This window comes from Alligator sinensis, unplaced genomic scaffold, assembly GCF_000455745.1.
Source record: "Alligator sinensis unplaced genomic scaffold, ASM45574v1 scaffold1151_1, whole genome shotgun sequence".
Lineage (NCBI taxonomy): Eukaryota > Metazoa > Chordata > Crocodylia > Alligatoridae > Alligator > Alligator sinensis.
The window spans coordinates 298,259-322,399 of NW_005842835.1; the positions used below are offsets into that span (position 1 = coordinate 298,259).

Sequence of the window (24,141 nt, forward strand, 5' to 3'; positions counted from 1 at the left end):
CCACACCAGCTAGCCAGGGCCAGTGCAGGAAGGCTCCAGCCCCCACCCACACCCCTGCCAACCAGTGAATGACTGTAGCACAGGGAGGATCTAAATTGGAATGTGCTTTATTGTAGTTGGTAGTTTAATTATTTTTTTCTTAAAATGCTTTTCAATTCATGTTTAGGGGGACAACATAAATGTAAAAGCATCCCTACTACGATATCATCAGAAAACTAACACCCGAATATCAAAAGGGGCTCAAAATGACTTCTTACTGCCAATTATGTTGGTTGTGTACATTTTTAGTCCATCTAACTTGCACAGGGAAAATAAGTGTCTCAGGCCTCACAATGGCATCAGTTTTTGATTCTCATGTGATTATACGTACACTTCGGTGTTTCAGCTACAAAAGCATGCAGGAATGTTTGAACTCTAATAGAAGTTGAAAGGTATTGAAAAATATGTTACTATAAAAATTTTGTAAAGAAGCAGCTCCAGAAGTTTGGGGTCACTACATGTTGCAATCAACAAGGAATTCCAGCAAATTTACTTGTAAGCTGCTGGCTTGTAGTCTTCCAAATAGTCTTTTGACAGTTTTTAGTGAGCTGGATGGGGACGTGGAGGTAGGGGGATGGAAGAATGCCATAAAACAATCCACGCACTCTTACCTTCCGTCTGCATAGTCTGCATCCGCACCTCCCCACCAGACATCGGAATCATCTTCTTCAGCATCAGCTGAATCAACATTGTCACTTTCATCCGTTAACGGACAGCACACAAACTCCACACCACGGAACTTGTCAATTCCACAGGGCAGCAGCATTCCGTAATCATGCAGATTCATACTCTTTTCACTACAGGACTACAAAGAATAAAGAGAACAACAACAATATTGTTACACAACAAGCTGGCCAAGGAAAAGCTGGCATAGACTTTAAGAAAACAACAGAAGTCTGTACAGCCTCCTCAAGTTGCAGTTAATTTATTAATTGGACTTTGTGTTGTTGTGACAAACAAATTAATTGTGTGGTCATTTGTGTTATACTGCCTACTGGTGAGCCATTTAAAAAAAAGCTTTGTTCCTTCAGTTTTTCCCCTCTCCTAGATGAGTTTGCCCGTCATACTCTGGCACATCCTATAACCTCTCACCTGAGATTTTTCTGAGAATTGTGTTGTGAAAAACAAGACATAGGAGACTGCTTGCCCTGTTTATCCAGTTATGTTGATAAAGACTCCATTGAAAAAGCAATTAGTACATCAAACATTTGATATGTTGGGGTTTGATACTTCCTTTTAGGTGTAATGGAAAATGGTCTATTTTTAAAGAAAGTGCACTTCCAATTTAAAAGGTGGCACAAGGTACTAAAAGACAAGGCCACACAGAACATGTGGAAAAGAATGCTGTTAAATAGCCTAACAATTCTTCTCTAGGCTATGCCATTATAAGCTAGGGATAATACTACAGAGATAATATACATATAGGGGCTGTACACAAAAAGTGGTAATTTGAACCTCCACTAAGCTCTCAGTTTACCTTTAAAATGGTGTGGAGTAAGATATCATCATTTGGGCACATCATGACACTCACAAAATTAAGTTTAACTTTATCTTAAACAAAATGTCACTGACTTCTATGGTTATATGCTCTATGCTTAGTATCAGTTGTCCTTTCCTATTCAAAGCCTATCATCTTTCTTTTTGGTCTATGCCAACCTTTTGTATATCACAACAATTCTCATATTAGACCAAAAATTCTTTTGGGGCAGAAGTCATGTTCAATTGTTGCATGGCACATGGCACAAACCAACAATATAGAAGACAAAAATCAAGCATTAACAGTAAAGTGTTTGTTTAAAAAGAACAAAAGGTAGATTAAATCTGCCATATGCCAGGTGGGACAAAAATTTATGGGGCACGAGTTATCCAAGCGGGTAGAAGTAACATTACAGATGTAATGTTCTGTAGTAGAACAGCATTCAGGAATCAGCTCAATAACACAGTGGCTTTTTATGAAAAGTGTTGTAACAGAAGCAGAAGGCTGAGGAGAAGAAATTGTTGAAGGAATGTCAGACTATAGAAGGGGCTGTGGATAAGGAGTGGCTTAAAAAGCAAGGTGCCATCCTTATGATTCTCCCTTTGCACTGCTTGACACAGCCACAAGGAGACAACACAGGGACAGATCCAGGTGCTTAAAGCCTCCCAACTAAGGAAAGAAACCCACAAACACTACAACTCGTGTGTAACACACAGCAGTTTACAGTATGGTAACAGCAAAGATATGAAGCCTCAGCCTTAGCTTTATATGACATGTCAAGTAAAAAAATAGTATCACTTATGAAAACATACCATATTGACTTGAATACAAGTCAAGATCCATTAACATGAAGAAAAAAGTTCCTTGTTTTAAATTTGCATATGAGGAAATTGCATTAAATACATTGCCCACCTTTGAACTGCCGCTAAAAACAGCATGTGCTCAGTCATGGAAACCAACTATGAAGCTGATTAAATGCAGCCAACACTGACCATGACTATAAAACACATAGCAAATACGGGGCAAATGTTGTGATGGGAACCTACTTCAAGGATAGGTTAGTACAATCCATCTAAAGAAGATATGTGGTAGTGCCCAATGAGCACAATCCCCCTCAGTGTCAAATCTTTTTCAAGTCATAGTGAGCCACTACCACTGCACACAAGCTGAATACATTTTGACTTCCTCTTCACTCTCACATCTGAGCTGCACCTTTCTTTCCCATTTCCAATTATTCCTGTTTCTTTACCAGCCTTAAAGATCTGGCAAACATCACCAAATGGAGTCCCAAACAATTTACCCAGAAACTCTCTGTCAGCTCCTCTCTCAGCATCTCACATAATTAGTGTTGCTGCACCCTCTGTGGGGCGGACCTGGACCAGGTTGCTTGCACTTTAATCTTAATATACTTTTTTTGAGCATCGTAGGGCTCCTGACAAAAATACCCAGTTCCAGTTCTGAGTGTGGGGGAGGAAGGGGGCTAATTAGCACATGGCTCCTTTGTGTGTATGTGTGTGTGTGTGTGTGTGTGTGGGGGGGGGGAAATCTGGAGTACACACATACTGAACAGTGCTGAGCTGTGAAGCCCAGCCCAGTGAACTATATTGTAAACCATGAGCCTTTTGGTTTTGAATTATTATCATGCATAGTTTGTACTCTCTCTAAGTAGGTGCTAAAGAGCTACTTAAAAGTGTGTTTATGGAGTACGTGCACTAAATCTTGCAGCATTTGCAAAAGTGGCAAAAAGTAGCATTTCTTGGTGATGGATACTATATGCAAATTGCTACAGATGTTTATTCCAAGGTCAGTTTTTCAAATTTTCTATTTCTTTCCATGTGCTCAGGGACAGCAGGGTCTGACAGTAATGAGGGGAGAAAGGGCTGCAAGGGGAAGAATCTAGTCGGGGAAGGGGAAGGCAAAGAGGCACCTGACCCTGCAGATTTATTTTCCCTACTGTAGCAGTTGGAGGGGGGACAAATTCAAGGCAACCTTCCAATAATTAGATTCTATACCTGGAAAATTATATCACATTTATACATTTTCCATATATGGAATCTCATTATTGAGAAGGCATCTTATAAATAGGTTTGCCTTATGTTTGAGTAAATATGGCAATGCACTACACAGGAAGTTTCCTCTTTTCTCTAACTTCAATCATCAAATCACTACCATCCATTGATAAATATTTAAAAACGAAGCTTCATCCTTTCTGTTCTCCCCAGATAACACTGTTCTAACTAGACTTAATCCCTCCCTCTAAGAAAATGCTATAGCTTGAAAAAAAGTATGGTTAGGAATCTGTAGATAGTTATACCTCTTTCGCAACCGTGTGCCAATGCAGGTGGGTTTCACATATATCCATCCTTTCCTGGTGAAGGAACTTGCACTTATCTGGCACCAGAAGGGCATCACTCACGAACTCACCAACTAAAAGAAAACAATTTGAAAGCTTCACATCACTCAGGTTCTCTCAGAATTGTAGTTTCTAAAACTTAGTAATGCACAAGATGACCTTTAATGCATGGGGATTAGCACAAAAATTTCCCTTATGCCCAGTTACTTAATAATTGTACTTTACCCTTTTTCCTGAAGAGAAAGGTGAAGATGTGCTATATGTACCTTTAAGGAAATAGGACACTGGACTAGAAAGTCTACATAATTCCTGTGTTCCTAATACAACATCTTCTAAACCAATTAAAGACGTGTATGAGCTGTACCATAAAGTCTGTTGTTTCTGAGATCTTATTTAGAAAAAACATAGAGCACAATTCTAAAGAATTTTGGAACACATTTAGAATCTCTAAATACAGAGCAAACCTATAATTTACTAGAAAATTCTAGAATGACTTACAACTATTTGGTAATAGCTGTTTTGAGTCATTTAACAAATCAAGAACAGTTACTGTGTCACTTTTCCCACTTAGTCCTTTTTCCATATAGTTTTATCAGTAAGCCAGAACACAGATTAACTAGGAAATTTAATGGAACTATGAAATAGTATAGTAGTTCTAGAATTATTCTTAAGTGTCAGTATTATCTAACAGTCACATCTGTATATCCAGTAAATGGGGTAAATATTGCCTCCCTCTCTTTTGGGCACCGTACTTGGATTGGCCAAAAGTGATCCACTTGATACATAATTTTAAACAATCCACAGTAATGAAAAGCACACTAGGGAATTATTATCTTCAAGCTTTGGTGTTTCTGATTATGGAGAAACACTGTTGATGAGCAACACTATGCATTATAACACACCCATTGTAATTCTGATTTATTTTGCCATTGCATTTTTCTTTTTAAATCACAATGGTACCAGGCACTGGAAAATAAAAATACTCATAAGGAGCTTTGGTGAACTATACAGATATTGTCTGGATACTGAAAATACATGGTTTGGCTTATGTATATTTATCTACTCCCAGAAGTATATTTGCTTCTAGTAAGCTCCAAGAGAGCTCAAGTGCTTGCATTCTAAATGAATGGTCCAAGAGCTGCCTGCTGTAATAATGGTTAAATGAGTCAGAAAGAAGTAATTAAGTATTTACTACTATGCAGAGGGTCATCTGAGGCAGTTGATGGGCTGGCTCTTGAGAATTACTTCTCAGCTAAAAACTCTGCTTTAAAAAAAAGGGAAATTTTTTCAATATCATAGTTCAGTAAATGTAGGCATGGTCTTTTGGTAGCCACATATGATATTTGTAGCAGAACTAAAATTTCCCCCTGCATTTCTTTGCTTGTGATTTTAAGCCAACAAGGTCTAAAGTCAGAAGATTTCTGGGAGAAAATGGGTTTTATTATCCTTGTGGGCAAGACCATAATGCCTGCAATTTACTCACAATAACAGTAAAGTTATAAGGACATATTATCCTACATTCAAAATGAGTCTGAGAGCTCCAACCACATAAATGGATTCATACAAACTACAACACAAAAATCCACAGCTACTGTGAAGCATATTCAGTCTTCACTGCTGCCTGGTTTTATATTCAAATTTTACGTTGACACTTCAGTCAGTTCACCTTATTTTTAGCTATAGTTGCCTTTGCAGAAAAACAACTAATTGCTAATACTTCAACATGCTTAGGCATTTTAAAGGATGGAGGTTCAAGAGGGTAGCAAAACACTATCTTTTAAGAGCAAAAGGACAGTAGTTGCATTTTTGAAACCTCTATAGTCAACAACAGTTCCCCAGGATTATGGAGCAGTCTTTTTTACCATACATTTCTTTAAAATCACAGAAGTCAATATGGAAAGCAGATTAGATATATTACTACTTTCTTCACCAGCCTGATGGAAGATGAGAGTACATTGTTAAAACAAACAATCCCTGATTTAAAAGCAAAGTATACAATTATTTAGGAAAAACAGTATACACAACTGCATCTCTCATACAGTAATTATATTTTTATATTCAATTACTGAATGGGGTGCCTATACAAAAACCAGCCGATTGCAATAACTGTCTGCGAGCACAAACATTTAATTTACATTTACACTGTAACACTGTGTTTAAACTAAACAGGGTGTTAATGGTAAAATTTTCTGTTCAGCATATATGTCTCTAATTCAAGCAAAAAAAGTAAACACTGACATACCACTGAGTTACAAAAGCCAAATATACTATGAGGTATTATATATTGAGAAATACACTATAATTGAGCTGAAATCGCAGATAATGGCCCAGAACTAAGAGTAAGTAGTTCGGTTCCTTTTTCAGACCAAAAAATTAAGCTAATCTAAAAAGAAATACAATTTAATTTTAAGCTGTGCTAAAGGAACATTAGGGGAAGCTTTCATTTGATACATGAACTAAACATCTAGTCGACTGTGAAAAATAAGTTAAAAGTATATGGGTATATAGTACCATGCCTATAGAAGAGATTTAGGGCTAATCTGTATGGCTTTACAATCATTTCCTTATTTTGATTGAAAATGATCCTCTTTTCTTTGCTTACTGTTGCACATCAATTATTCCTTCTCCTCCACATTTACTTTATTTTAATAAGCACCTTGTAAGCACCTTCAGCTTTTGAAACCCGAGTTTGATCTTTAACTAACTGCCTAATGCTAAAAACATTCCAATCATTTCCTTAGTCAATTTGCTGCAGGCAAACTATACACCTCTGCTGCTGCTTCAGATAGCAGATAAAATTCACCATTCAGGTTTCATTGTGGTTTCAAGAGGTTAATGTTAAAGCATGAAGAGCTAGAGCAGAAAAGCAGTAAGAAGGAAGCAAATATTAAGGCAGTATATCATAACATGCCTACTTTTCAGAGGAAAAGAAAACCCTGTATTATGAAGTAGTAGGCAACCATCAATCCTCTGGATCATGGTGTCTTGGCAGGTGCCTGATTTATCTGTTTGTGGCTGACAAGCCAAATTCAAGAGCGACACAGCTTGCTACAAGTATCACAGATCCATATGTTGACTAAATTGGAGTCCAAATCTGTAGCATGTTGCTTTCTTCTTTCTTGCTTTGTTTCCATCTTTTGGATCAAAGCCGCTTTATATTGAGCTACACCCAGGCTAGGGACAGACATTACACACAAAGTGATCAGAAACTGGTTTAAACCTGTAACAGAATAGGTGTTCAGTGCACATAAACTAGTTTCAAAATGGCTGAAACCAGTTTGAGATAAACCTGGCTGAATGTAGCATCAGACTTAACTGATTTGGCTCAAACCAGTTTATACAACGTCTGTCCCAGACCCCTTGCTGGTTTAAGATAAACCAGACACCCCCAGCATACTCCCTGGGCTTGGCAGGGCTCTCTGCTCCACAGCAGGGCTGGCCCCTACTCTGTTCCCTGGCTGGAGCTCCAGAAGAGATTTGCAGATGTCACAACCCAAAGTTGTAATTTTTTGTTTTGTGTGTGCTTTGGCACCACTGAATTATTTTCCCGCTAAATTACAGCTTCTTTGCATGCTGGAGTTTTCTGCTGTAAAGGAGAACCCCGGTGCAAGGGAGAATTTCCCGCCAATTTGTAGCTTTCTTTGCATGGTGCATTTCTTTTGCATCTAAGAAATGCTCGGTGCAAAGAGTTCCCACCATTTGTATTTTAATTCGAGCCCCATTATTGGCTTGTGTTAAATTATGCACACATGGCGGCTAGTGATTGGCTTGCTAGCCGTATAAGAGGCTTGGGTGGTTTCCGCCCAAGTTGGAGAACTCCGAGGAGGACCCCCGCAAGGGAGAACTCCACGAACACCAGGAGGAGGAGACTTCACGCTGTGTGAAGATCTCTAAGCGCTGCGGAGCCTATCGGACCCAGCGCATTTAAAGCAGGCAACAGGGGTCTGATCAGCCTCTAGCCTCTCCCTGTCACCGAGCGCAATCCTCGACGTATCCTCTTCCCTGCGCGCACAAGGACCCACAGAGCAAACTTCGTGTGAGTCTATTCAGAGCTCTTTCGGTTCAAGTACTTTCTTTGGTTGGTGCGATGGGCTCGCGGTTTAGAGCCTCCAACCGGATGGGCTAGAAGAGTGTTCACGGGAAGGAACTCTAGTCCGCCTCTTATCTTTTCTATCTGCAACTGTAACTCAAGCAAGTTTTCCTGCCTGCCCTGTGACCATCTTTGGTGTAAGTAAACAATCTTTAAATCAACCACTACGCCTCTGTGACTAATTCTAGCCCGTAAGTGCCTTGCCGCCGCACGGTCTCCTCTGACCCCGCGTGCCCGGGCTGCTGGCCACAGCCCGCGTGCGCAAAGACGGGTCCACATATCGCTCCCGGCTCGCACATGGTGACACAGCAGGGTTTGCCTGGCTTCCCCCTGCCCTACTCCCCCCGTCGCTGCTTAAGCAGGAATCCTGCCCCCTCTCTCCCATCTCCCACAGCCTGGCCCCAGCCCCACAGACCCTAGGCATGTGGTACGCTAGCTAATGCTGAGTGGTGTCTGTGCGCGTCTCTCTCCAATTTCACTGGGACCGGCAGACAGAACAGTGACTGCTGAGGGCTATTTGGAGCTAAAGAACAAGTCAGCCACTAAGCTGTTTAAGAAGAGTTTGAAGTAATGGAGAGAGCTTGCTGATGAGGTGATAATCACTGTTATCATCCCCCTGCTGGCTTGCTCGCCTGTCAGTTTGCTGCAGACAGTACAGGCAGTCTTCGACTTATGACTGAGTTTCGACGAATGGCACTTAGGATGTTTATAAATTGACCCCGTTTCGACCTTCTGATGTGGGTTGGACTTTACAATGCTGGATACAACTGCATCCAGCTGGTAAGCATGGTGTGATGCAAAGGGAGGGGGAAGGGAAGAGATGTGTGTGTGTGTGTGTGTGTGTGTGGGGGGGGGAGCTCAAGCCCCCCTGTTTGAGTGGGGGAGATCAAGCCCCCCCGTGGTGATGGAGGGGCTAGGGCTGAGGCTGGGGCAAGTCGCTCATCTGGCGGCTCCTGCCGCTCGTCTCGGTGGGCATGGGGGGGGGATGTGCCCCCGGATCTGTGCAGTGTGGTGTGAGGCGGGGTGGGGTAGGCAGGGCCAGCTGCCTCCAGACAAGTGGCATGCAGTGGTGGGAGCATCCCCCCCGCCACACGGAAGAGCCACAGCTCCATCCCACGCCTGCCCTGTCCCAGCTGGACGAGCAGAGGCAGGGCATGGGGGAGGCATGTGCCCCCAGATTGAGGTGGGGCAGGCAGGGCCAGGGCTGCGCTCTGGGTGGGTGATGGGGCCTATGTGGGGGCTACAGTAAGACTGCCTGTATAAAGAAGCAGAGAGGGAGGTTGAAAAGCTCTGTATCATTAACAGATGCATGTACTACACACACACCCTGCCTCAGAGTGCTAGCCCAGGGCTGGGGTCTGGCAACACTCCCACCCCTTGAGCAGCCAGTGGGGAAAAGCCTAGAACCGTAGAGGCAGACCTGCCTAATCAGAGGTCCTTCTGGGGCCTGGCCACGCCACACCTAAGCACAGTACAAGGGAAGGGAAGACTGCTCTAGCACCCCCTGGTTTCTAGCTTGAGCCACTTCAAGCACATGCCTGTATTTCTTCAGTCCACAGGGAATGTCTGTTCAGTTACAAACCAGTTCAACCTAGTCAGGTTAGACTAACCTGCAAAGATTGAATCAATCGAGGCTCAGGCTTTTTGAATGTCTGTCCCTAGCCCCAATGCCAGACATATACGATATCAAATGGCATTCTGCTTGCTCCTCCCAGCTTTCTGACGTTGAACAACTTCATATAATTTTTGCACACACTGTGGTAGCACCAGAGAGGGTGACCCTGCTTTCTACAACCATCTTGAATATCACTATACAAAATATTCCAGGGGATACAGTCTTCTTTCATTCTCCTGACATGGCTGATTCATCATGACCTGTACTTGCGAGTGGTTTCTAAGGGTGCACTCTAGTGCCTCTGTGTTTAGTATCCTGCCTTCACACTTTATTTTCAGGATCTTACACAGACAGCTCATGTGGAAGCTGTTCAGTCTCTTGATATGCCTAGCATCTGTACTCCACATTTCTGAACCATAAAGCAGGGATGACAGGACAAGTCTCATAGATTTGTATCTTCACCTTAGCTGATAGTCTGCTGTTATTCCATGCATGTTTCTGTAACAGCCCCAAATTCTTAGCTGCTTTTCCGATTCTGTTAGTCAGTTTAGTACGGAGGTCAAGATTCCTGCTGCTCATAGAACCAAAGTAGCAAAAAACTATCAATGGCACCAACCAATTTATCCTCCAGAGTGATGTTAGATATTGGTGCTTTCACCCCTTGGTACATAATTAGTCTTCTTGAGACTAATTGCCATCCTGAACCTCTTGCATGATTCAGAAAACGTGCCCAAGAGATGCTGCAGGGAAGTTTCACTGTGGGCAACCAAGGCTGTGTCATCGGCATACAGGAAATCTTTCAGAACCAGCTTTTACCTTGGTTTTCACTCTAAATCTTGAGATGTCAAACAAACCATCTAGTCATATTGGAGGATAAATGCTATCATTGTTGTCCTTAAATGCCTGTAGAAACAGGAATGAAAAGTAGCTGTTAAAAGCATGGGGGCTAAGACACACACCTGTTTCACTCTGTTGCTGATGTAAAAGGTGTCTGATTCTTTGTTTTCATACATTACAGTTAACTTAACACAATGAGCAAATGATGTTCAACAGTTTTGGAGGACAATACACTCTCTTCAGAACAGTAAATAGGCCTTGTCTGCTAACTGTGTTGAAGGCCTTCAGACTGATGAAGACAATGTACAGTAGCATTCAGTTTTCTCTACATTTCTCTTACACTTGACCAAAAATATCATATCAAGGGTGGCGCGTCCTGAGTGAAAAGTGCATTGACTTTCAGGATTGTTTTTTTTTCCACTTAGAGATTGCACCCTAGGGAGCACGATACAAATGACAATTTTTTCTGACGATGTTCAACAAAGAGATACCTCTATAGTTGTTATAGTTGCTTCTGTTCTCATATAACTGTACAAACCTAGCATCTCTGAAATCATGTAGTACTGCTTCCTCTTTCCAACAGAGCAGTATAACTTCATGAAGCTTTCAAAGTAATTCATCACTGGCACATGTGTAGATTTTAGCAGGCAAACCATTGTGCTTTAATGAAGTAGTTCTTTCATAGAAGTGCCTACTCTGTAGGCAGTAACATTTTACTGGCTGAAGAATTATCCTCAGAATTTTAACAAACAACCTGACCAAGCTGGAGAGTTATTTATTTAAAGCAGCAACTTCTACCCACACTTTTGGGGTGGGAGTCTTGACTACAGAGCAACAGCATTAGGAAGGAACAACACATATAGTATCTGGAAACATCACTTTAAACTAGAGCAGTGATTCTCAACCAAGGTGTTAGGCCACCCTGGGGTGCCACGAGATCCGTTTAAGGGTGCTGTGGGGTGCTGTTCAATATTAGCAATGTTATACCTACATCACCTACACCTACATTACAACATAAATCCAGAAATTTCAAATAGGAATCCAGACCGTCAAAAACATTCTGACCCACTGTGGCTGTACTGAGCACTTTGCAATAGAAAAATTGCTCTATTATTTTTCTGTACTCCAAAAAGGAGTGAAAACTAAGAGCTTGTATTTTCTGAGAGGTGCCTTCAATTGAACAAGAGACATTTCAATTCTGAAAAGATTTAGAACAGCTGAGGCTGTTTCACTTTGTATTTTTTTTGTTCTTTTTAGTCCCTCTCTACCTTTGCTCGCGTGTGCATGCATTTATTTGCTTTCTCTTTATTTAAATTTGCTATTTTTTTAATTGCTCCCAGCCAACTATAGTTTTCTCCTTCTCATTAGTTTGCCCTGCTTACCAGCAAGTCACTACCCAGAGGCTGTTTTCTCAGCTTGCCCCCAGAAATGTATAGTATATAGTGCTGTGCCTGAAGACATCGAATAAAGGGTCAGTACTATTACCACTACCACTACCTCCAGGTACTCCTCTCTTCATTTTATAATCCCTCATCTGTTTTGGATTCCTTTGCACTAATTGAATTTTAATTGTACTTTTACATTTTACAGTGACCCAAGTACTTTCTTATAAATCACATACACTATTAATAAATATGCATATGCAAAATACAAACACAAAACAATTATCAAATGCCCAAGTCAACAAAAATACAGTTATAATTACTATGATAATTATCAATTTTACCCAAGTTAGTATACTCATTTTTGCAATGAATGCGTAGGTGCAATAATAAAGCACCTCAGTTTATAGGCTTTTCAGTCTGAAAACAAACAAAAACTTGGCCAAGTGAATTTTGAACATAAATCAAGCCACAATGTATAATAAATCTTGTTTCACCAATGGGCTTTATTTTACCATGTTATTTACAGCTCCTCCGTTCTTCCTTTTGTAATAATTAACGCTGCTTCCTCATGACTCAAGCACTCGGATTAGGGTGTGTATGCATTTTTAAAGGAACATTTAAATAGCTTTTTAACTTAATCATTCTTTAACTTCAAACTATGAACACTATTAATACAGAATCATGGCAGAGTAATAAGTCTCCAGCTTTATTTCCATTCTTCAAGTACCACTCTTTATTGTTATATTCTTCACAAAAAGCCCTAATTACAAAACACAATTATGTGACATTTGTAGTAGGTTTCTTGGTGGTGCCATGCTTTGTTGTATCATACTAAAGACAATGATTCACATTTTTCAAACTGACAAAAAAGAGTAAGTTTGGGATTGACCCCATTTTTCTGAACTACCTGCATATTTCATAATTTTCTATAGAATGCTCTTCTCTACATTTAGCGATGGTGACGGTATTCCCTTAGTTTCAAAAGGGGACATTTCACCTCCCCAATCTTGAACATGCGCATCTGTCTCTAAGCTCTGGACTCTGCTGAGTTCACTGCAGACTGGGGGCTGGGTGGGGTGCAGGATGAAATAGTCCAGTTTTCACCAGGAAGGCCACATTTTAAACACCTGTCCTGGTGTTCCACAAAAAAAGAGCATTCCATTTCACCAAAACCACAGAACACCCAGGATATACAGTTAAAATGGAACTGTCTGAGCAAAAACATGATTCACCATCATCCTCCATTTAGGACCCAGGACATTACAATGGTTTTGATTTCTGTCTCATGGCATTTATAAATAATTCAACTTTGCAGTAAACCATGGGTTAAAAGTTGGTGGTAATAGGGCCAGGACCCAATGTATCCTATTTACTAATAGCAATTATTGGTAAAAGTGGTCTTAATTCCAGTAGGAGTACTTACAGGACTGCATGTTTGAACTCCCAGATAGTGAGGGCTGCAACATCTAAAAATTAGGAAATTCCTATAATTCTATTAAATAATTCAGTCTGGTCAGTAGTAAGAGTAGACAGAAGCTATTATTGTTCTGGTAGCCATCTGATATACCACACTTTAGTACTTGACTCTTTCTAGATTAATTTTACATTAGGCAAAAGTTCTCAAAAACGAACTCCTATTTGTGGCAGACAGGAAGCCTTGTTCAAAAAACAGAATATTTAGAGCACAGCAGAATTTATTGCATCAAGATCTAATCTCTATCTAATGAAGAATTAGGTTTATAGTCATCTGATCAAAAAGGCTATTAAATCCTCTCTAGGAAAAAAAAAGGCTCAGCAACTGAGCACACTTTAAGAGGATGACTGTCCTATCTGTTTAAGTGGCAGATATGACATCAAGGCAAAAGAAATCAATAGACATGCTATTTTCTGCAAGATGCAGTTTTGATCAGCAGATTTTCTATCCAGTCTTGAAACAGATTAAATGTGTGGACAAGCCCAATAAAGTAAATGCAGACAGCAAAGATAAGCAGATAAGGAACTGGGGATAAAGCAGGACCTGTGACGAAAACCAGACATGGGGTAGAAGACTGGGTTGGGATCAGGATACAGAAACAAATTAGGTTAAAGCTATGGCTCACAATTTTGATATGATATCATATTGGGACTAAAGTGTGAATCAGAATGCAATACACAATGCTTGAAAATTTGGCTCTGGCCCACATCGTAAAAGTTAAAATATTTTATGAGGCAAGATTTCAAGTGACCACAAAGAGAACAATACTCCGTTCATAGCCTTCTCATCCCCCACTAAAACAATTTTAGAATGCTTATGTATTTAAGGGAACTTACAGAAGTTACATTTTTCGTGCAATGAAGCCACTGAAAATGCTCTACAGACGTAATGTAACAAACATGCACTACTGAAGAGTGTTTCTCCCCAACCCTGGCCCCAGCTCCAGGCACAGCAGCCTCTGCTGCTGTCAAGATGCTCATGCGAGACGGGGGGAGAAGGGAGGGCCCCTGCCGCTCAGTCCTGGCCCAGTTCCCCCAAACACCCAAGCAGGGGTATCCAGGCCAGGTCCGAGGGGTGATGACGGCTCCATTTCGTTTCCCCCCACCCCAGCTCCAGGTGTGGCAGCCATGGGTGCTGCTATAAAGAGCTTCAGGTGGGGGAAGGAACAGAGTCCCCTCTGGCCTCAGCTCTAGGCATGGCAGCCTTTGCAGCTGTCAAAACACTTGCTTGGGGAGCGGGAGGGATGGGGAAGAGAGTCCTCCCTGCCACTCAGGCCTGGTCCACCTCCCACAAAGAGCAGGGGTGGCTGGGCGGGGGGGAGGGGACACATGGCAGGGGGAGCTCTGTTCTTTCCCCCCTCTTCTCCAACCACCACTGACAGTTGCCAGCTGGCAGGGAGGACAGGGCTGGGGAGAAGGGTGGTCCAGCAGTCTCCTGGGAGACTGCTGGAGCCCCTACTACCTGCTGGCCAGAGCCAGGGCAAGAAGGTGTTCACCCAATGGTGTTCTAACTCATGGTGCTTTGCATGTATCTAGCTAGCTATAAAATCTACTTTGAGTTAGTCTATAGTGTGCAAATCTACCCTGCCTTCTACAATAGCTCTGTGTATTTCTGGACTTTCCAGTATTTTAAAACTGTGTGGCTGCTTTGCATACTTGCAATTTAGCTTTGTATCCAAATACATTAGTATCTCATATGGATTCATAAAAAGTAAGTTAATCTCTTAACTAAAGTGCATTAGTTAATCAAAGAAGTATTATCAGTAGTTAGCAAACATTTGCTTAGTTTTGGTTACCATATCTTTCAACATTTTTTAAACTTGTTTTACCTTATCTTTATTCACAGCCTGGAAGAGGAAAACAAGTTTTCTGGATGTTTTAATTCCCACTTGGTTTCTCAGGTTTGAAATCAGACACTAGAACTGAATGTGTTTAATAAATGAATGGTAAAATATTCTTTCTGCATCCACAGAATTGGCTATTGCTATCAAAAGCTGGTTTAGTGTTTCACTGAACAATGGCTCTAAGTGCTTAGCCAATGCCTTCCAACAAGTCAGCCATTTGACTTTCTTTAAAGCTTCAGCAGAAAATACATACTGCTTGAATATGATTATTCTATTTAATTTAAACAGTTTTCATAGATTAAAATAAATTTAGACACTAACACATAGGTTACCATAGTTTTTGGTTTATTAAAAAAAAAAAAAGACTTAGGGTACCATTAGGTAAAGCAATGAATGTTAAATAGGCCCCTGCAGGGCACCTATAGCCTTAAGGGCAAATTGTGTGGCTCTCTTCCTCCCCTACACCATGCCCTAAGCCTCACAGGTGGCATCCTCAATGAAATGTCCTTTCACTTGCTTAAGCCCCCTTCTAGGGTTCTTTGACCCTCACTGGTCCCACACACACAGCCTCTCACTAGGCTCTGGACCCTCGCTCATCTCATCCTACACACTCTATACCCCACTCAGCCCCTTTTCTTGGCTGGGGAACACTCTTTGGGCCTTGAGACCATATCCAGTAGGGCTCAAGGCTTGTAATGCAAACTACAGTATCAAACGTAAAACAAAGGCCCCTTGGTTGTGTAAAACCCTTCCTTTCCTGCATTGGGAAATAGTCTTTTGTACCCAGACCTGCAGAGTTGCTCTGTTTCCCCTACCTTCCTGGGTCCTTCAGGAGCACTTCTGCCCTGCTGCAGAGATCTCCTCTCCTCGGGCTCTCAGGACTAGACTACCTGACAGGATCACGCACTGGGCTTACCTAGCCCCAGCCTGGCCCTCTTCTGGTCAGGTGAGCCTCCAATCGGCCCCCCCACTACCTGGAAGGTGCTTCTCAGGCAGCTTCTCTCCTTCAAGTGGCAGGTACACTACACTGCCCTGCTACATTTGCATATAAGTAAACCTCATTAAATACATTGTCTATCCATAAACTGCTGCTAGAAGCAGCACGTGCTCAGTAATGGAAACCAGCTATTAAAATTGATTAAATGCAGCCAACACTGAACATGCCTATAAAAAACACATAGCCCATATTTCCCAGGACTTATGACAAGAACACCTGGTTCCAGTCATAAGCAGGGAGCTAATCACCACATGGATCCTTTGTGGGGGTATCTGGAGTAAACACACATACTGGGGAGTGCTGGGCTGTGGGGTCATGGCTTGAAACACTGGGGCGCAGCTCAACAAGTTACATGATAAATCATGAACCTTTTGGTTTTGGATTAACATCATGCATAGTCTGTTACTGTGTATCAGCAGGTACAAAAGCGCTGCTTAAAAATATGTTTATGGAGTACCTATACTAAAACTTGCAGTAGTTTGCAAAAAAATAAAATGTGTTAATTCTGGATGAATTAAACCTATAATAAGTGCAAATTACTATATGCACATTTATTTCAAAGTCAGCGTTTTCATATTTGCCCCCAACTTCCATGTGCTCAGGGAAAGCAGGGTCTGAAAGTAAGGGGTGGGGAGAAGGGGGCATCTGACCCCCCCATATTTATTTTCCCTGCTGTAGCAGTGGGAGGGGGACAAATTAAAGACAAACCTCCAATAATTAGATTCTATACCTGGACAATTATATAAAATGTATAATTTTTACATATATAGAATTGAATTATTGGGGGGAGGGCATCTTATATTTGAGTAAATACAGAAAGAAAAAAATCTTCAGAGAACTTAGAAGATGTTTATTAATTTACTCTAGCAAGGAAACCGACAACATAAAACTGTGCCATGAACCTACTTTAGATTGAAACTTACTTTAGACTGAATTAAGTTGTAGATCTTACTATTCCAATCTCTTATCAGAAAAAAATGTTGAACAAACATGTTAATTTATATGAAGGGATAATCTTGTAATTTTTTGATTAAATTCATTCATCAGTTTAGATTCAATTCTTACAAGCAATCTAAGGGTAGTAAAGTAATATTTTAGCATTCCATAACAGTCTGAGTCATTTACATTTTTCTGATGGAGTATTAAACTTAACTTCTGGCTAAAAGGTTGCTCCAAAGGAAATATTCCTACGAGAACATTCAACTCATTATCTATAAATCATCATTATCTTTAAATTATGACATACATTTTAATAAAATATTATTTTAGGACTTTCAGAACATGGCATATTGACAGCATTCAAGTCTGAACTGTAAGAGCAGAGGCAAGAAAACCTTCCACTACCATCCTGCTAAGGTGCATCAAAACTTGTATGGATGAGCTATCTTTAGGGGTGGTGTAGCACTTTTAAGTTTGCCTTTATGAATTAAGCTAGTTATTATTCATTTATATAGCAAAATAAGTATTTTTATGATACTTGTGATGTATGGATGAATGAGTGATTGGTAAAAACAGGGTAGGCTACATGTTAACAAACAAGTTACCAAATGGTGGACTATGCTGAGAAAAGGCTGAAGATGCAGTTCTAAATCCAATCTGTACCAGGCAAGAATTGCGATAAGCAGAAGAAACAAGATTGAAATGTTGCAGGTAGTATCTTTAAGGCTGAAGGCCCCGTCTGCACCTGGTATGGCCTACAACAGTGATAATGGAGGAATGTGGTAAACAGAGTGTTTAAGGATCAACACCTGGGACAGACAGTGATGTGTGATCCTAGCCACTCATCAGGATGGAAAAGTACTGGGATTCACACAAACGAGGCACAGAGTCAGGAAAGGTGGAACCGGTCACCAAACACCAACTTGATGCCCCCTGTAGAGGAGTATCAAGAAATTGGGTAACACTCTATATACTTCACTGGAGCTCAGACGCATCTGTATAAGGCCCTGCAGCAACAGACTTTGGCAAGTATAACATTTGCAGAGTAATTGGGAGTGTGTGTGTGCAAGAGGGAGAGGGAGAGGGAGAATGTATGAGCGCTCTTTTGAATACTGTAATCAATAAATGCGGCATCCTGCCTTATCCCCCTCATTTGAGCGATTGTTAAATTGTGTAATAGTGGGAGGGGGAAATAAGTTCTAACTTTTCAAAGCTTTGGGATATTATGATGACTGCCAAGGGCTCCCATTCATGCCAGCTGTGACAACATTATTTATTATCTTGACCCCTGCTCAGTAGACACCTACTCCAGGGCCCCAGGCAGACATTAGACTTAAGATACAGTTAACATGGCCAATCTCCAGCCTTTAAAAACTCCTGTGTGCACCAAACACTCCCCCAGCTGAGAGCCTCGATCAGATGATTGGAGTTGCCCACCATGCACCCCCCACGGCTGGGAGCCCCTGTCAGATTATCAGAGCTCTGCACCACATGCTTCCCTGCCTAAAAGTGCATCATCAGCTGACAACACCGCTCATCCAGTGGTGCACATGATATGTGCCCTCAGCTGGGAAGTCCAATCAGCTGATTAGGCTCTCAGCTAGGGGAGCACAGGCAGACAAGATGCCGCAGAGGAAACCCAGGATTTGGCTCACAGCACATCAGCAATATGGTGTAATGGAATCTGATGTGGGATTCCAAATTGCACCACCTGCTATGCATGTATGCCATGGCAGGAAACGTGACTGTTTGGATCTGCATCAGATCCCATCATGCTTTACTTTAACGTCTGTCAGGCACCTAGAACTCTGAAAAGGCAACTTGTTCAAGGTTTTATAATCTCTTCTAACAGAACACAAGGTGTATTTTAAATGTTTAAATATGATCACCCAAAACCCTCTGCAGCCCTGCATGTGGAGCCCTTGATGGAAGTCAACTGTACCTCAACATTTAATGCAAGTGTTTTTGGGCGTGATGGTCAAGATTGACCAAAATGCAGCCTGCAGGCTGGATCTGATCTACAGAGCTGCATCATCCAGACCATGAAGATGTTGGCTTGTGGGGCTGCCTATAGAGCTGGAAATTTGGTGGCTGGAGCAGCAGTGGCTGATGTGGATCCACGAATGGCAACAATCAATGCTGTTACCACCAAATTCTAGCTCTGCACTCCAGATCTAGCCCATGAGGCCAGATAAACTGGGCATCACTAATCTGAAGCATAACCTGAGCCACGGTTTTACAATGCTGCTAGAATGCACTTAGGATTCAGTTGCCTATCACACAGTGTTAGTAAAAAGCAGTATTTATATGGCATTAGAAATGTACACTGTTTCCAAAATGATTAAAACATATTCTCTGCCTCCACTAACCACTTTTATGTTTCTGTTTAAACCCGAAAAAGTAAACAGAATATTAAAAAAACTATCTTGTAAGAATAAGGGAATTTTTGTTAAAGATATAAAAAATTTAATGTATTTTATTAAATAACCTTAAAATATCTTTTTTGAATGAGCCAAATTCACATCTAATGAAATTCCCTTAAAGTTAGCAAAGCTACCTTAGTGGTGACGGTGGACCAGTGTCATCAATATAGAAAAAAATATGTTTCAATTAAGTTTATCTTGACCATGACCAGCTATGATTCACCTGAACTGCTGTTCTAATATAATGGCAGTCCTCAGTCTCTATGTTACCAAAGCCATTTTGCTCATCACTGACATTAAATAATATAACTTTTCTTGCAACCTGTGATGCCCGGTAATTTGGGAGCACAGCTTGTTCTGGGTACGGGACATATAAAAAAACCCAAACAAGTGATTTATAGCAGAAGGAAGTTAAAAAGAAACTCTGTAAGAATAACTCTGTGAGGTGGGGACCATGTTTATATGGTGTCAAACACAATGAGACCACACAGATATTATGTGCTGCCATTAAAAATAACGAACAGGTTTGGTTGGAAAAAGTCTGATACCTGGACATTAAACTATGGACACAAAAACATAACTTTCTGGTCAATTTTAATGCAAAATTGCACAGACCCTAGCTGGCTTAATGAAATATAAAACAATTATAATTAAGACAAATGAAAAACAAAACAGTCACATGACTGTGAAATATATATATATTTATATATATATATAAATCACTTTTTCAAATATATTGGGAGGATGAAGAAGGCGCCGGGTAATGTGGGGCCCCTGCAGGATATGCGGGGCAATCTGGTGGTTGCGTCAGAGGATAAAGCGGATCTCTTTAACCAATTCTTCACCTCCGTTTTCTTGTGCAGGGAACGGGACTTCCCTGCTGTGATAGAAGCCGGACGCGAGGGGATCGCCTTCAGACCTCAGGTTGGGGAGGACCGGGTTAGAGAGCTTCTGGAGGGGCTGGACGCGTTCAAGTCAGCGGGTCCGGATGCTCTCCACCCCAGGGTGCTGAGGGAGCTGGCTGGGGTTATTGCAGGGCCCCTGGCACGGCTCTACGAGCGATCGTGGTGCTTGGGCCAGGTGCCAGATGATTGGAAGGTAGCTAATGTGGTCCCCATCTTCAAAAAAGGGAAAAGGGAGGACCCGGGCAATTATAGGCCCGTCAGTCTTACCTCAATCCTGGGGAAGCTCTTTGAGAAGATCATCAAGGAGCACATTTGTGATGGGCCGGCATCCGAGATGATGCTCAGGGGCAATCAGCATGGATTTATTAGGGGGAGATCATGTCAGACCAACCTGATTGCCTTTTATGATCAGGTCACAAAGGCCATGGATGCAGGTGTCGCGGTGGATGTAGTCTTTCTGGACTTCAGCAAGGCCTTTGACACCGTCTCTCACCCCATCCTAATTAATAAACTAGGCGACTGTGGCATAGATGCCTACACGGTCAGATGGATTGCAGATTGGCTGAAGGGTCGCACTCAGAGGGTGGTGGTGGATGGATCATATTCGACTTGGGGGGAGGTGGGTAGTGGAGTCCCTCAGGGCTCGGTCCTGGGCCCTGCGCTGTTCAATGTCTTCATCAGCGATCTTGATGTTGGGGTGGAGAGCAACCTGTTTAAATTCGCTGATGACACCAAAATTTGGGGGGAGGTGAGCACGCTAGCAGGGAGAGAGAGATTGCAGAAGGATCTGGATAGGTTACAGGGGTGGGCAGACAGGAACAGGATGCGTTTCAATACGGACAAGTGCAGGGTGCTGCACTTGGGTAGTAGGAACCAGCAGCACACTTATACGATGGGGAACTCCCTACTTGAGAGCACGGAGGCGGAAAGGGATCTTGGTGTCATTATTGACTCCAAGATGAACATGGGCCGACAATGCGAGGTCATGGTTGGCAGGGCTAACCGGACCTTGTCGTGCATCCACAGGTGCATCTCGAGTAGAGCCAGGGAGGTGATCCTCCCCCTCTATGCGACGCTGGTCAGGCCGCAGCTGGAGTATTGTGTCCAGTTCTGTGCGCCCCATTTCAGGAGGGATGTGGACAACATGGAGAGGGTCCAGAGGAGGGCCACCCGCATGATCCGGGGACAACAGGGCAGACCCTACAGTGAGAGACTGCGGGACTTGAACCTATTCAGCCTCCACAAGAGAAGGCTGAGGGGGGACCTGGTGACCGTCTATAAACTCACTAGGGGGAACCAGAAGGGTTTGGGGGAGACGCTGTTTCCCCTAGCCCCTGCTGGCATAACAAGGAATAATGGGCACAAGTTGATGGAGAGGAGGTACAGATTGGACATCCGAAAAAACTACTTCACAGTCAGGGCGGCTAGGAGCTGGAACCAACTTCCAAGGGAGGTGGTGCTGGCCCCTACCCTGGGGATCTTTAAGAAGAGGCTGGATACTTACCTGGCTGGACTCATTTGAGTCCCGTTTTTGTTTTTAGGGTGAGTGGTTTTGTTTGTGTTTTTGGGTTGTTCTCCCGCCCTGGCGGGGGGTCGGGCTAGAAGATCTATTAGGTCCCTTCCGACCCTGAAACTATGAAACTATGAAACTATGAAGTAGTAGAAAGCAGCCAAAAGACCACTTAGCAGTCCAAAATGGGATCAACTGAACCTTATATCTGTGTCTATGAGGGACTCTAGCCAATTAAACAAAGCATTGGTTAAACCCTTCTAGTCATAAAATACTGTTACATAAGAGGTTTATTCTCAAACCTTAGCCCTTTTTTCCCCCGTTTATACTTCAATCATATATGTAAATAGGAATTTCTGCTCACTTTGCTACTTTTCTGCTCGACTGCATTTTATAATGAAAACGTCTGTTCTTCCCTTTTCAGACTGAGTGGAAGTGCCATTCAGATCTTACATACCATACAAATAAGCAATGCATTTGTTTAGATGCAAAAATCTTTTAATTATCCTTCATTACAAGCTCTGGCACTTTTAAAGATCCAGCAATATAAAATTATTTTAAAAATGCCACACAGCATCTAATGGTGGATTCATTTAGGTTTCAAGTTACATTTCTAATTTTTTTCTTTAAGGAGAAAGCTGTTTCTTGTATCCCACAGTGGAGGGGAAAAATTACCCTCCCTTCCTTCTCTCACTCATGAACACACAGTAGGAGAACTCTGCCAGTGTTCATTACCTCTTCCAGGTCACTATAGCAAGATCACTTGAAAAACCTTCCCTGTCATTTGTCCCTTCCTCTTCAAAAAGCAACCATTCTGGTATGCAAGTTTTCTTGCAGTGATGCAAAACCCCTGTACCACAAATCACAGCACAGTCCCTCAAATATAATATACCTGAAATGAGCTGCAGAACAAGCTCTCAAAAGATCAATGGGACTGGCAGAACTGTGAATATCCTAGGCTCATAGGTCATAATGGAAAATCTAGCACAGGAAGATTTGGGCCCACAGCAGTAAAAAGAGGCTCTCTTATAAGGACTTGAACTGAATCTCTAGAAGGCAAATACTACTTTATCTGTACTGGGATACAACCAAGTTACAGGAGACAAATCATACCCTACCATGTCCATGCAAGAACATGCCACTACAGTCATGCCACTGCTATTTTAAATATACATACAAGTATGTGTATACACCTGTGTGTATATGGAGGTTGTGGGGGAGGTAACGGGTGTCTCCGCTGTTTTAAATTAGATTTATTTGCAATTATTGTGTCTGCTGCTATTTTATGTAAAAAACTGTGACAGTTATTCTAACAGAATGTGTACTAGTAAAAAAGAGACACACAAATACTACAGTATTAAAAAACAAAAACAAAATCACAAACAAGTGTATGAACCAGGGTGAGGGGAATGGGGGATCAAGATCAGGGCATTCTGACCTTTTTTCATAGACAACCTTAGGTACAATGTAAAGCCAGCAAGCTCTGATGTGCACTGTGTAGTTTTGTATTTAGAGTTTTTCTTCTAAATATACCTAGGATTCTTATTCTTCCAATCAGCATAAAGGTGATTTAAAATGCACACACATCCTTGTCAAACACATTTTCTATAGAATCATATCTCATACGCAACATTTCATGCATTCAAAGAAAAAGAGAAGGTAAGTCAAAGGTTTGTTGAACCCCATAAAAAGCATATGGCATAACATTCCATCTGGAGGAAACAGGATTCGTACATTCAGTAACATAATTCTTTAATTCCTGGTTATATCACTGTGTCCTAAGAAATTCTCTTCCATAAAGACTGTTTAAGCCATACAGATACTTTGGATTTATGATCTCCCTACACATCTCCTTGCTTCAGCAACACATGGCCAAGCACTTACTAGTGCCATTAAGGATAGCCCATTGCCTACAACAGGGGTGGGCAAATACCCCTGCAGGCCAGATCAGGCCCATGGCAGATCTTTGTCCAGCCTGCGGCATGTCCCTCGATCCCGCCTGGTCCAGGAACCAGCCAGCTGTGGTGTGTCCTGCCACCCCCTGGGAATGCAGCAGGGCTGGGGCGGCTCCACAGCTGGAATGCCTTTCTGCCACTGCCACTAGCCCCAGCCCCGCAGTACTGGTGGGTACCCGTGCTCCCCATGCCTCCTCCGGGCTCACCCACCCAGGCTCAGTAGTGGTGGCGTGGGACAGAAGCTGTTGCTCAGCTCGGGGGGAAAAGTGGCCTTTCTCCCTTGCAACTGCTGCCCATTC

General features: G+C 42.1%; 1 protein-coding gene across 4 annotated transcripts in view; it reads right to left on the reverse strand.

The window, feature by feature from the left end:
- Window positions 1–24,141, reverse strand: part of APP (amyloid beta precursor protein) — a 312,221-nt gene that overhangs the window by 179,541 nt on the left and 108,539 nt on the right. For all 4 annotated transcript variants that reach the window (XM_006035443.3, XM_006035439.3, XM_006035438.3 and 1 more), the window contains exons 3-4: window positions 3,831–3,943; window positions 651–844 (exon numbers count right to left, since the gene is read on the reverse strand). In XM_006035443.3, the coding sequence (XP_006035505.1) occupies window positions 651–844; window positions 3,831–3,943 (307 nt within the window). The remainder of the gene's footprint in view (window positions 1–650; window positions 845–3,830; window positions 3,944–24,141) is intronic.